General features: G+C 34.2%; 3 protein-coding genes across 5 annotated transcripts; 1 reads left to right on the forward strand and 2 right to left on the reverse strand.

Annotated features, from left to right (window-relative positions):
- The first annotated feature begins 1,259 nt into the window (after positions 1 to 1,259).
- Positions 1,260 to 2,147, forward strand: LOC123664553 (probable 5-hydroxyisourate hydrolase R09H10.3). Its single transcript, XM_045599084.1, has 2 exons — positions 1,260 to 1,621; positions 2,020 to 2,147. Exons 1-2 carry the CDS (start codon positions 1,328 to 1,330, stop codon positions 2,104 to 2,106), a joined length of 381 nt encoding a protein of 126 aa, XP_045455040.1. The 5' UTR covers positions 1,260 to 1,327; the 3' UTR covers positions 2,107 to 2,147.
- Positions 2,148 to 2,710: 563 nt separating this feature from the next.
- LOC123664581 (RNA-binding protein 5-A-like) lies at positions 2,711 to 6,751 on the reverse strand. 2 transcript variants are annotated; one of them, XR_006744849.1, is made up of 3 exons: positions 4,562 to 6,751; positions 4,000 to 4,057; positions 2,711 to 3,455 (listed from the first exon to the last, which is right to left on the reverse strand). XR_006744849.1 is itself a non-coding variant. In XM_045599104.1 (2 exons), exon 1 carries the CDS (start codon positions 6,749 to 6,751, stop codon positions 4,562 to 4,564), a length of 2,190 nt encoding a protein of 729 aa, XP_045455060.1. In that variant the 3' UTR covers positions 2,711 to 4,057. The 2 variants fall into 2 exon arrangements, 1 of the variants encoding a protein (XP_045455060.1); XM_045599104.1 differs by having other exon boundaries at positions 2,711 to 4,057.
- Positions 6,752 to 12,128: 5,377 nt separating this feature from the next.
- Positions 12,129 to 13,660, reverse strand: LOC123664483. 2 transcript variants are annotated; one of them, XM_045599021.1, is made up of 4 exons: positions 13,558 to 13,660; positions 13,390 to 13,467; positions 12,702 to 12,877; positions 12,129 to 12,266 (listed from the first exon to the last, which is right to left on the reverse strand). In XM_045599021.1, exons 1-4 carry the CDS (start codon positions 13,658 to 13,660, stop codon positions 12,129 to 12,131), a joined length of 495 nt encoding a protein of 164 aa, XP_045454977.1. The 2 variants fall into 2 exon arrangements, 1 of the variants encoding a protein (XP_045454977.1); XR_006744824.1 differs by lacking the exons at positions 12,129 to 12,266; positions 13,558 to 13,660 and having other exon boundaries at positions 12,806 to 12,877; positions 13,378 to 13,462.
- Between the last annotated feature and the right edge of the window lie 308 nt (positions 13,661 to 13,968).

A 13,968-nucleotide genomic window follows, 5' to 3' on the forward strand; every position in this document is an offset into this window, starting at 1 on the left:
TTCGACCGTATATATATTATGTATGTTCGGGGATAACTTCGTCGTTTATGAACCAATTTTGATAATTCTTTTTTTGTTGGAAAGGAGATATCCCAAGTGTGGTAACATGATAAGGAAACCAGGATCTGAAGATGAAATCCCAGAGAAATCGAGCGAAACCCTCGAAAATCGTAGTGACGACTAGTGCGTTTGTTATTTTTTTTTTTTTTTTCGTCTACTTACGTTGTATTCCTTGTCGATGTAATAATTGAAGTCGGTTTTTTTCGTTTGCGAGCAAACACAATTATACAATTGCCCACGCTTCTTCTTTCACAGGCGTATCAATGGTATGGCTGTATGAGTAGAATCTTGAATTTTTTTTTTGTTTTGAGTCAAACCCTTATCGCATTGATAAAACCACACTAACCGCTGTATTTTTTTCCTATAGTTATTCTCATACAAAATTGTTATCATAAATTGCAGTGTAAGGTTTTAGTCACATGAAACACTAGAAAATAAATGTGATAAACTTTCAATTAAAAAAATTATAAATGTATTTTTTATTTACCGATTTTAAAATAAAGATGCTAAGTAGGAATGTGTATGTGTGTGGAGTAACCTCCTCCTTTTTTGAAGTCGGTTAATAAAATAGCGCACAGTAGAAATTAATTATGAAATTTCAAAAGAAACTCACTTTTTGTTGGATAAATGGGAAAAAATTGTATACATTTAATGCGTTGTACATTTTTTGGTACCTACATGTTTCCTGAACCTTGCTAAGATACAAAGTGTAACAATTAGATACCTACCTACTGATTTAAAATTTTTGGTGAGGCGATGAACAAAAACTAACGTCGTCCAGATTTTTTGTTTAATTGTCCGTTATCACACGAAGGCATCACATTTTTGATACTTGACTTAGCTTTGGTCAAGGCGGTAGTTCAAATACCTATCGAAATGAAAATAGTATTGTGATTGAGGTCCGTACAACGCCTGGCTTGTCTCCGTTATCTTTAATCTTAAGTTTACGAACGTTCCTAAACTCCACACAACCATCATGTGGCACTACCGAAGTTAAAAAAATATTCATTTCATTTAACTTCATATTATAACTATCCCAGTACTATCCAATTAGATTAAAAAAAAAAAAACGACATTAAATAGGCAATTTCTTAAAATCATAATTTGTAAATGAATCTAATTATGTTAATTACATAATTATTTAAAAAAAAACTAACGACGACGTTATTCTGAACAAAACTTTATTATGTAAGCAATTAATATATACAGTACTGTCGCGCCCCAACTCATTATCGCTTGACCTCTCGAACTTGCGTTCATCTCTTATATGACCAACTCTGGTAGTGACAACACATATATCGTGACAATGTCTCGACCGGTACTATCCTCTCACGTGTTAGATATCTCAACTGGTAGACCGGCTGCAGGAGTATTCGTGGAATTATACAAGAAAAAGGACAACGACTGGACTTTATGGCATAACACAGTGACGTCTAGCGATGGGAGGATACAGTTTCCTTTTTCGAAAGATTCTATGGGTGCAGGAACTTATAAGCTAAAATTCAACGTTGAAGATCATTACAGCAGAAGCAATATAGAAACCCTTTATCCTTATGTTGAGGTATGTAAGTTTTAGCACATTAACCCCAAATAATAAATACATAATTGACAATAAGTTACAAAACTTTTGTTGACATTCCAAAATTACATCTGTAGTTTAAAACTTTGGGATTTCGTTTTTTTTTTTTTTTTTTTTTATTTCGATAGGCTTTTAAATTCCAACTTTATACTTATATAATTATCAGCACAGTAATGTCACAATCCTCAGACTTACAAAATAAAGTTTGGTCTCTTTAATTATCAAGTTATAAAATTTAAAATATCTGTGATTGTCACAAGTAAAATAGATTAGTAATAAAGTTATTCTTAAGTATATTTGAATATTGTATTTAATGGTACCTATGGTACGGTATTTCAAAGACATTTTAATGGGTATTACAGTTTGTATTATTGTTTCAGATTGTTTTCAAAACAAAAGATGACGAACACTACCACATCCCGTTACTGCTGAGCCCCTATGGTTACTCCACATATAGAGGAAGTTAGAATTTCCAAAAAAAAAAAACTGTTAAACGTTAATGATAAATGAAAAACAATCGCAGAATAAAAAAGCTTTCTTTTCATTCTATCTTTTTTCTTTTATTATATAAAATACTAAGAAGCAACCCTATTTTAAACTAATGCAAAAAATATTAATAGACATTGAACTTGTTAAAAATTGGGCTTCCCAAAAAAAAAATTTATAATCTGTAATCAGACCATCTTCTTATATATAAAAATGAATCGCAAAATGTGTTGTTGCTAAGCGCAAAACTCGAGAACGGTTGGACCGATTTCGCTAATTCTTTTTTTAAAATGTTCCTTGAAGTACGAGGATGGTTCTTACGGAGAGAAAAATTCAAAAAAAACAAAAATTAAATTTCCTGAAAAAGTCTAAAAACAAGACTTTTCTATACTCCCATACAAAAGATTTGTGATAATACTTAAAAGTCAATTTGAACTTTAATACCATACGATAAAGTTTGTGTTAGGCGATACGAAGTTCGCCGGGTCAGCTAGTTTGAAATATTTTCATACCTAGACAAGTCAACACAATTAAAAAATATCTAAATCAAAAATTAGATGAGATATTACAAATGAAACACAAGAAAACAATTAATACTATAATTAAGACCGTAGTACAAATCGTTTAATTCTAATTACGTCTAATAATCAATATTTACACTAAATCTAATCAATCCTAATTCATACGCTTATCTTATAAATAATTGTGTGCTAATTTATAAACACATCGGGAAAAATTCCCTTGTTAACGAATCCCGAAATACTTTTCTTTTCTTTACTAATATATTAAAATTTTTTAGAAATACATAATTAAATATGTAATAATAAATTCTTTATTTTAACCAAACATTTACCAAATTTCTTTAGCGTACAGATATTAGAAACATGTGCATATATTTATATAATAGATATAGACAATTATACATAAAAAGTATATTCTATTAAAAACAAAAACACGCGCAACCTCTGGTCACAGATAAAATTAGCAATTTCAATATAAAAAAATTAAAAATATACACCAAATTTATCGAGCTTTGTACGCTATTTTATTTAAATGAACCATAAAATGCAAGCAACTTCCACAGGATATTAATAAGTATATACTTTTATTTATAATAAAATAAACAAGACTTCTCTAAATATACTGAAACACTTGATAATTTTTAAAATATTCTTAATTAAAAAAAAACTTATAAAACTGATAATGATTATAAAATATGTATTTAAATCACTGTTTTTATTTTTGACAGCTTTTATATTTATATTTTAATGCTTTATTCAAATTAATAAAATTGAACTTTGTTTGGCACGCAGTCCGCCGCCGGCTGGTTCTGTAATATAAATGGTCACATTCGTAAGTAAACTGTATTGTACGTCAAGTTCACAATCACTTTTTCTTCATAATGTCACACACAAAATATCACAGTTCGTGATAACAATAATGTCCAACTAAGTTTCTAAAGTTCGTAAGTCCACAAAATTCCCAGTTTCGTTGCTGAATGATCTAAAGAAAGCGCTACACTTCTGTCATACTAGGTTACTGTGAGACTTAGAATATGCGTTATTATTCTAAGCTTTGAGAGTTCTAATTGACTGCCATGTTTGATGCATTAACGATAAACATAGCATTTTATGAGTTACAAGTCTGCTTATGTAGAACTAAAAATTTAGCAAAAACAAAAAAAAATCAAAACATTAAAATATTACAAACTGACTTGTAACTGATATCTGTAAAATAAAAAATGAAATGCCGCTGTAAAAAAAAAAAACACAGATTACATCGTCGGACGCCATATTCAATTTGTCGTAATCACCTGTGGGGAAAAATGGTTTGAATGAAATTGTAATGACATCTTCATAAAAAAAAAAACTCACCAGATGTTAGCCGGGCACATCTTTAAGGGCTGGCCCTTTGGAGCTTGCGACGCCATATCTAGTGTAGTGAACACAGAATCAAACGATTAGACAGTGTCTTAAGTGGCCACAACTGACCAAAACCAAATTACCCAAACAGCCATTCTAGGCGTTACGTCCAGAAAGTGTTGCAGTTAATATATTTATTTTCTTCCTTTATTAAAAACAATTTCCTTGGTTTCAAGAATTTGCTTACATTCAGTAAGAAAAATATATCTAGATTTGGTCTTATTATAAATGCTTAAAAATCGATGCCTAAAATTATTATAACTAAATCACTGTTTCAAGTTGGTGCTAGCTTAGAGACTGACATACTTGAAAAGTTTATTCATAAGCTTATGTAAATCAACTAGAATTACGTATACTGTATACGTATGACTGTATGTATGTATCTTTATAAATAAGTAAATTTCATACAAAATATAATAACACTTTAGTTTTATTTTCTATACAAAATACTGACCTCGAGCCAAAGAACCTGCAACAGAAAAGTATGAGCAGTAAAATATAAAAATGAACCCACCTATTTGTTTCCTTCCTCTTGCCCTACAACCTCCTTATATCTCGCTATCATTAGTTTCTTCACTGTGTCTCTATACGTCAGCCCTGGTATGGGAGTGTAAATACCCCTTTTTTGACCTAGACCAGCTAAACTTGGTCTTTGCTCTGCCTCGATTGGAGCTATTCTCCCTTGCTCCTCTTTACCGAGACCCCGACCCTCAGACCAGCCCATCTTTTGCAACATTTTACCTCCAATAGTGTCAACTACCGACGGAGGGGGATGAGATACCATAGGAGTTTGAACTTCTGATGGTTCATATCGTTTCCTAATTGGGGGAGGGTCGTCTTCACCAAACTTCATACGTCTCTCTGCCGCCCTGTCTCTATATCCATTCGTTTGAGGCAACAAATCATTTTTCTTTCTATAATCTACAAGATTTTGCTTGTGCAAATCTGATAAGGTTTTATGCTTTGTCAACACATCACTTGAGGGGAACTTTCTCTTACAAATCAAGCACGTAAGTTTTGACCAATCTATGATGCCTTCATCACTGTCAAATATGTTCATTTCTGGCTTTTTCATAAGGAAATCATCAGTGTTGATTGGCGGAGGTGATAATTCTCTAACATGGGTTAATGAGGGTCCAGCTCCTAAGACTGAAAAACCTATATCAGCAGACCCCTTGCTAGCTGCAGTATCGAGCGGTTGTTCCATAACAATATTACTCTTAGCATTCTCTTTCTTTTGATTCAATGTACGAGCCCACCTTTCCATATCTTTTGCTATCTTTTTAGCCACTTTTACTTTATCTTCCTTATCTTTCTTTTTCCTTTCCTCGGGCTCTTTAGTTATTGTATTATCTGCGTTTGGCTGTGGAGGGTTCTGTAACTTAGGTTGATCTGAATTAGTTGAATTTTGTGAGGCAGCAATATATGTAGAGCTAGTAGCGTCCCAATACATATACTGAGAGGTCTGACTGTTGAAAAAGTATTGAGTATTTCCATCGTAGTATAATCCTGTGGCTGGATCGTAATAATAGCCTGATGTCTCATCATACATAAATGTTCTCACGTCTGGGGGATTGTAGACAGTTTTACCGTCACCAGTAGGAATGTTAGCGGCAGGAGTAGCCTGAGCTGTGGAAGCAACAAATACTGGAACGGAGACAGGAGTCCAGGCCATTTGCCGAGCCTGAGCAGCAGAGATAGCAGACTGAGCCACCGCTGCGGCAGCATTGACCCTATCTGCCTCAGACAACGCTTGAGTGTTATAATTGGTCATTTGAGCGTAATAATTTGAATATTCTGCATTGGGATTGACTGGTTTTTGTGCTTTCTGTGGCTCATTATAAAATGTTATGAGTACTTCTCGACCATCTATCTTTAATGGAGGATCTAAAGAAACTAATTCAGAATGAGCAGCTGTCGAATCAGCTATTGAATTAAAATTAATATACGCAAGACATTTAGATGCTCCTGTTAAGGTTTCTCGACCAATAGTTATACCGGCGATGGAATCTAATACGGCCTTTGAACATGAATCTTTAATAGCCTCTAAGATTTTCTCTTCAGTAGTAAGAGCATCAAGCCTCCTAAATAACAATCTCTTTGTTATTCCCGAATTAGACTCACCCGCGTTTCCCCGTTCCGAATCACCCCCATACACTACCCCTTCTGATCTCTTACCCTGGCAATTACGTCGATAGCACACTTGCCGTCTTTTGAAGTTATACGAACCACATTTACAAAACCAATCACCGGGAGATGCGTTTACAGCCTGATTGTCGTCATGTTTCTCTCTGTCATATTTATTATCAAAATTTTCCACATTATCTTGCCGTTCTCGACTGTCTGAACGACTGCTAGACAAAGATTCGGCACATTTATCAAATTCGCCGCTGATAGTGGGCGGTGAGGGTGCTAGGGGCATATCTTTGTCGTCGTAGCGACGAGGCGACCGACGCCTGTCGCGGTCACGATCACGTGACTTATCGTAGCGATCGCGGCGGTTGTAGCGATCGGATTCGCGATCTCGATCGCGACGCTCACGATCGTACCTATCGTGACGTTCGCGACGGTCTCTCTGACGATCGCGCGGTGACGACTGCCTACTTCTATCGGGGCTAGCGCTGCGACGGTTTTCCCACACGGGAGAACGGGGTCTGATCTCGCCCCAGCGGGACGTACGCTCGTCTCGCCCTCTCCACGACATCGCAAAGGCCTGCGAAAATCACACATAATGAAATGAAAGTACTCACACACCCCTGATGTTGATCCCAGGTTTCGAACATCCAAAGAGACCTAAGAGTAACGACGAAGAAAACCTTTATCCTTACGTTATGTATGTTTACCTGCGTAAACTATCCTTTAACAGAAAATCCTGACAACTAAACCTTTCCTACACGAAATGATTTTTCTAATAATGACAACTTTTTCTAATTAGTAAAGTTTTAATAAGACTGAACAGTACGCCATATTTAGATAATTTTTCCAGAATTCACAGATACAGAATATATAGGGGTGTCAAGTATGCTTCTGCCGATTGCCGGTTATCGGGTTATGCCGATTGGCAATTGCCGATACATGCTCTGTAGATGTTTGCTATAATCTGTTGCAATAGAGAATTCATTCTATGATCTAAAAAATTAACACTAAATTATGAGAATAAATTAAATTAAATTAATATATTAACTAATATTCATAAAAAGAAAATATCTATATAAGTTGATGAACTGAAAATTATTGTTTTCATTATTATTATATTAGTTATTAAGTATAAATAATAGTATCGGCAAAAAAATCGGTATAAAATATATACTGCAGATAAATTTTGGTTGGAAATTACTAGTGTGGCTACGGCAGTAAAGAATATAGCCTCCGCCTCTCTTCTTGTGGGTGTCGTAAGAATCGACTAAGTTATAACACAGTTCCACTATCACCTTGGAACTTAAAAAGCCGACTGATGGCGGGATAACCATCCAACTGCTGGCTTTGAAATACACAAGCCGAAGAGCGTCTTCGGTGCGACAAAGCCAGCCCTGCGATCACCAACCCGCCTGCCCAGCGTGATGACTATGGGCAAAACACATGAGTTTACGTCATTTTTAGTACGAACTTATGGAGGCGGATGTCCAGCAATGGACTGCGATAGATGATGATTCATTTTGCATGCGAGTGAGAGACATAAATATTGTAAGATTCTAATGTGAATATGTTTTGACGACATTTAATTAGGTTTTATTGTTTTCTTATTATTGTTTTATAAGGTTATTAGTGAATGAAAAAGAAGAAGAAATATACTTTATTGTGCATAAGAGTTAAAGTACATAGGTATCTTAAAAAAATAAAAACTTACAAAATAATAATATATATATTCTTTATTGCACTAAGTAAATTTTACAATAGTCATAATAATATAGGAACTTGGCAAGGGCGAACTTATTCCTAAAAGAGATTATGTAAAATAAAACAAGAATTACAGAAAATATTCTTTATTTCTATAAATAGCAGAAAGACAATGAATTAGCTACAATTATAAACGAAGCGGTACTACGTCATACAATTTATAAATTGAAGCTAATTTGATCAAAGATATCCCGTACATATATTTTAATTTGCATACTTTATCATACCTATGGTACATCAATTCAATCATAGAGTAAATAACTACAATTAACGCGATGTAAATGTAGGAATTTAATTTTTTTTACATAATTTATGGTAAAAATTTTATAATGCAGGTCGTTGTAAATAATTTATAATTAACGAAAAAAAAAAATGGCAATATACTGAAATAGCAGTTATAAACATTTTAAAACCCTTACGTAAATTATGCTCACTTAAATATAAGCAGAACAACACAAAAAAAAAAATTGTCGATAGTAAAATCACAGCTCTTATCAATTTAATTTTTACAACATTACAGTAAAATAATAATAATAATAAATCTATTCAATACAGCAGCTTCGACATTAAGGACCTGTTGCATCAGTTGTGAATAACGCTATTTGAGGGATGACAGTATCTGACAAATAATAGGGTTTGATATATTATTCTTTTAGCATTGATTTTCAGTATAATTGTGAGATATTAATTAATCTTAAAGTTTTAGTTTATTAATTGAGGAGAAACAGGTCCTACTGGCCTTCTCTACCTCCCGTTGTCAAAGTCTATTTGTATTGTCATCCGTTAGATAGAGTTATCCACAACTGTTGAAACCTACCCTAACTGTTAATTGTTAGAAGGTGTTATCATACTTTAACACACTAGTCAAAATTTTATTTAAAAAATAATACCAAATAATTAATAGATTACTAAAACGCCTTACAATAATAGCAGCAGAATAATATCAGATCCAATAGAAGACATGATAAGCTGCCAAATTTAACACTCATTAGCCTTTAGATAATTATTTATTTAACTAGGCAATCCAGCAGCGTTATGATACAATATGTTACAATATAAAGTATAAAGAGGGCCAAAGTAGAATCACACTGAAGAGAACAAAATAATTATCACGAAATATATAACCGGGCATTATGTTAAAACAAAATAAACGGTTATGTTCAATCTTTTCCATTGTGATTAGTGTGTGCATGACATGTAACATGTAATCAAATATTGATACTTATTCTAATAAAGTTTATGTAATTTATTACATACATATTTTGATATTTAATACAAACAGTAAAATGCCAAGTGCAACTATATCTTAAAACTACATTTAAAATATCTAGCAACACTAGTGATAAGTGGATAGGTACATAAAGATTAAGGTTGCTTTCCATTTACTAGCACGTCTTGTGTTTCGTTCGGGTCTTTGCGTTACCATGCGCAACGCTGCCAAACATTAACATTGACATTGACAGGTGTTAGAGCATTAAAACGAAGTGTAGCGTTTGAAAATAACACTAGAGGTAATTTTTATCGGTTTTAATCAATATTTAATTTACAAACATAGCCTTTCAATAAGTTATAGTAATATCACAAGAAGAAGAAGGGTAATAAAAAATTTAAATTTTGTTTAATAATAATTATTTTAATCAACCATAATTTTTAAGTAATTGAATTTATCGAACATGGCCTATAAGTGACTGAAACGAATATATTTACTCACAACATACATTTTATTAAGTAATAATTCAATTATTGTAACGAAATTTTAAAATATTTTGTAAAACACTGACAGTGTAGAACACGAATTTAGAGTGTCGAACAGTGTACACCTGTGTTCAACCGTGTCTTTGATGTAAAGCGCTTTGTCGAACACTGCATTACACAACATCACTTTTTGTGCAAATGGAAAGCAACCTATAAAGTTCATCAGAGGTCAAGTTCCAATACTAAAAAACCATTAGTTTTACATGAAACCTTCAATTTTTATCATGTTGGTTAGCAGAACGGATAGCTTTTTGGATATAGGAACTTAGCTTAAAATACATTTTAAGACACAATGTAAATAAAGGTTTAAAATGTCAACATTAATTATTTAAAGCTAGCAACACTATAACACGGGTACTTACCTTAACTCTTGGGTATAGTATTACACTTTTAAATGATCTGTATAATTATATTACTAATGCTAGCTAATGTTTAGTAACAAGCTTAAATTTAGGAATCACAAATAAAATTAACTTTATCATATTTTATCAAATATTTTTTGGAGTTTACTCCTTAAAAAGAATATAAAGCTCATAGTATGAAATATGGGGAGTGAAAACGTGTGAGACATCTGACGCTGACGTTTATAATAATTAGATTTTTTTTTTAGTTTTTAAAATTTTTTGAATTTGAAATTTTTGAATGTTTTTGATTTTTGCTTTTACTTTTACTTCATTTAATTTTATTTTTACTTATTGATTTTTTAATTTAATTTTGTTTTGTTTTTTATTCTAAATATTTTGTTGTTAACCCAATATGGACTTAAAATCTAGTCTGAAATAAAGTATTATTATTATTATTAATAGAACATTTTAATTTTTGAATATAAAGCATTTTGAAGACAATAATGAGGAGTAAACTCCAGTCACATTCTGGAGCTGATACACAAACTTTTTTTTTTTTTTTTAATTTAATAAATACCTAACTAAAATGCTCAAGTTGATATTAATTATATTTGTTTTAAACCCTATTTTTTACAATTTAATATTGGCGTAATCAAATTTAAAAGCTTCTTAGAACACGGCATCTAGCGAACAGCAACACTAGTAAATTCATATCATACAGACGACGCGATGGCGCATTGGTCACAGCACTGGCTGTCGCGCTGGCGGTAGCCCGCTACACATTTAAGTCAACATCTCTACATATCAAATGTAAAAAGATTTGTATTTTATAAGGCGTGCTTTTACTCAATACAAGTAATTTTATTTACTTTTGTTGGCAGTCTTGATGTGATTTGAATGATAAAGCGTACCGCTTATAGAGGGATTTCAAGTACGCTTATCTCTTCAAGTAAAAGGGATTTCAAGTATTTTATACACTCCAATGCTTTATATTTATTTGCCCACTTATTGAGCAGTGTTACACTTCAAATATAAAGATGGAAAAATCATTTCATTATCACTATAACACTTAACAACTACAAAAATAACTAATCTACCAAAAGTAGTGTATAAACATAAAAAGTAAAAATTACATGTCACTGAATTAAAATTTAGTAGTCACTAACTCTCCAACACAAACACAGTATCACTATAAAATGATTGAAATGAACATAATTAAAATAAAATGTCAAGAGCTGATCCACACTAAAACACTAATAATGATTTGATTTTTAATCTGTTTTCAGTCTGGTAAAATATTGTTAAGAAAAAAAAGTTTTTCATATTACAGTAATAGACTTAAAGTTATCCGATGCCATTGGCAAATTGATTTTTACGTATATTTAGTAGACTATGCTCTAAATATTCACCCTATCATTGTGGCAAAATTTGTGACTTTAGCAAGGTTGTACCAGAAAGATATTGCCCAATAAGAGGAACCCTCTTTGAGGGTGTGTGAGGAACATCGGTGTAAAGGTCCTCATCCACCAGTGGAAAAGGAGGATCCTCCGGCCAGACGGGTGTCGTGTCTGGTGGGCTAACTCACTGACGGTTGTTGTCGGGGTCTTGTATATATATTTAATCGCTCTGTTAACTTTGATATCGCGATGTAGGATACGTCAGTTTTCTCTAGATTAAAACAATATCCATTGTTTTATCTGGACATCAGTAAGTGAACTAGTCTCCCGGAAGACCAAAAGTAAGAACAAATGCAGAGAAACCCGGAATCTCTGCTGAAAAAAATGTCCAACTTTTATAAAGAGAAGGAGTAAAAACTGAACGTTCTTGGGCTACTTACCAAAAGTAAGGTCAAAAAAACAGAAATCCAGACAAATGTCAGCCTTAACCTTGACAGATTTCCCTAACACTAATCAACTATCTAGCTATGACAAAAATAAGTTTTCTAATGTGAATCACCTCGGAACTAAAATCACACACCACTTCTATGACTCAGTCACTAACTCGCATAGTTCTATGAATTTCGATTCACTACGGTTCGGCGATTCAACTGACTGAATCGTCCGAGTCGTAAGTGAAAAACCGGCGCTATTCGTGTCTTCCGGTCAACAGATGCTCCCTGAGAGTGCAGATCTCCCTTTCGATATTTTCCCTCGCAGCTGCCTCGAAACCCTCGAACTCTACTGTATTGTAGAGTTTTGGAATTTGATTGAATTGGTTCAGAATCTAAAACAAAAAAGGATCATTAATTATTATTTATTATTTTAAGTTTTAAAGAGAAGGAACGTCTATCCACTTCATTGTATTTAATACGCAATGTGAATTGAAAATGTTTTAATAAAATTGTAATGGTCCCTTTTTCAGCAGATACACTACCAGCAAATTGGCTTAGTTAAGTTAGCAACCAACGCAGTGATTTTAAGAACGTGTACGTCATTCACTCAGTCGGTCGATAGTCGTACTCCTCGCGCGAGGCGGCCAGTCGGTCAGCGTGTCGGCCAGTCTGTCGGTCGGTCGGTCACCTTGAGCCGCAGCTCGACGTAGTTGTCGTGCGCGAGCGCGGCGTACTCGGCGCGCACCAGCTTGGCGTGCGCGTCGTACTCCTCGCGCGAGGCGGCCAGTCGGTCAGCGTGTCGGCCAGTCTGTCGGTCGGTCGGTCACCTTGAGCCGCAGCTCGACGTAGTTGTCGTGCGCGAGCGCGGCGTACTCGGCGCGCACCAGCTTGGCGTGCGCGTCGTACTCCTCGCGCGAGGCGGCCAGCACGGCCAGCTCGCAGTCTCCGAACAACTGAAGGTCTCTCATCGGAGCCCCGCCCGTCGCCACGGCTCCCGATACGCCTGGGGACAAGTTCGTGCACTATAGAGCGATTTCAATCCCTAAACGAAATGGCCCGTCTTCTTCTTAATCTTTAACTTCTTTAAAAAAGTTATGTTATATGAGTCAATGATCACGTATGTCATGAAAATAAAATTTATAGCCAATATAAAAGCCACACTGACCGTCCATTTCGCATTCTGGAACAATAGTTCCTTCCCAGAAGCTATCAGTAATAAAATTAAGAACATGCAAAATATCATCAAGACTGATTTACATGTTATATTGTAACATCACTATGTCAGAGGTAGGGTCGGCGAGTGGTCTTCCAGTTACTGTAATACTTTGCAATTCACTAAATATATAGACATCATCATTATCACTACAGCCTATACAGTCCACTGCTGGACATAGGCCTCCACAAGTTTACGCCAAAAATAACGTGAACTCATGTGTTTTGCCCATAGTCACCACGCTGGGCAGGCGGATATAGACATATCAATAAAAAATCTATTTTTTTTACCTGGTAAACCACCACTGGAACCGCAACTGCCACACCACGCTTCATCATCAGTCAAAAGTGCCAACACATATGCTGTTAAATCTTGCTGGAAAAGTAAACATTTTAAGTATTAAGATCTGGTCAACAAAATACTTTGAACATGTTTACAATAGTAAGATTATATGGAAGGGTTAATACTTACAGATTGAGGATGTAAGTGTAACAGGTCCGCTAACAGCTTCACAGTTAGCTCGGAGGGCGTGTGTCGCAGAACTATTGCTAGTTTAAACGCGGCTGGCTGCATGACATCCGGGATCCCCTTCAGCAATAGATTCTGCCATACTCCTGCCTAAAAATTGAACAATTATTTTACTTATAATCGCAAATTTTTCATGCCAGTCTAAAAACTTTTAACAACGAAGACGTCTCCATAAAAAAGAAAAATCAATAAGTATTGGGTAACATCCAAAAGCATCAGATAACAATCCTATTTATTCTATTCCTGTGATGTGGGACACGATTAAATAATGTCTAAGAGTCTAGAAAAAACCCAATCGAATAACTTAGTTTATCTATCAGTAATTAGTATAAATTTATATATTAGGCAGTTTC

Source organism: Melitaea cinxia, chromosome 22 (assembly GCF_905220565.1).
Source record: "Melitaea cinxia chromosome 22, ilMelCinx1.1, whole genome shotgun sequence".
In the NCBI taxonomy this organism is placed as follows: Eukaryota; Metazoa; Arthropoda; class Insecta; order Lepidoptera; family Nymphalidae; genus Melitaea; species Melitaea cinxia.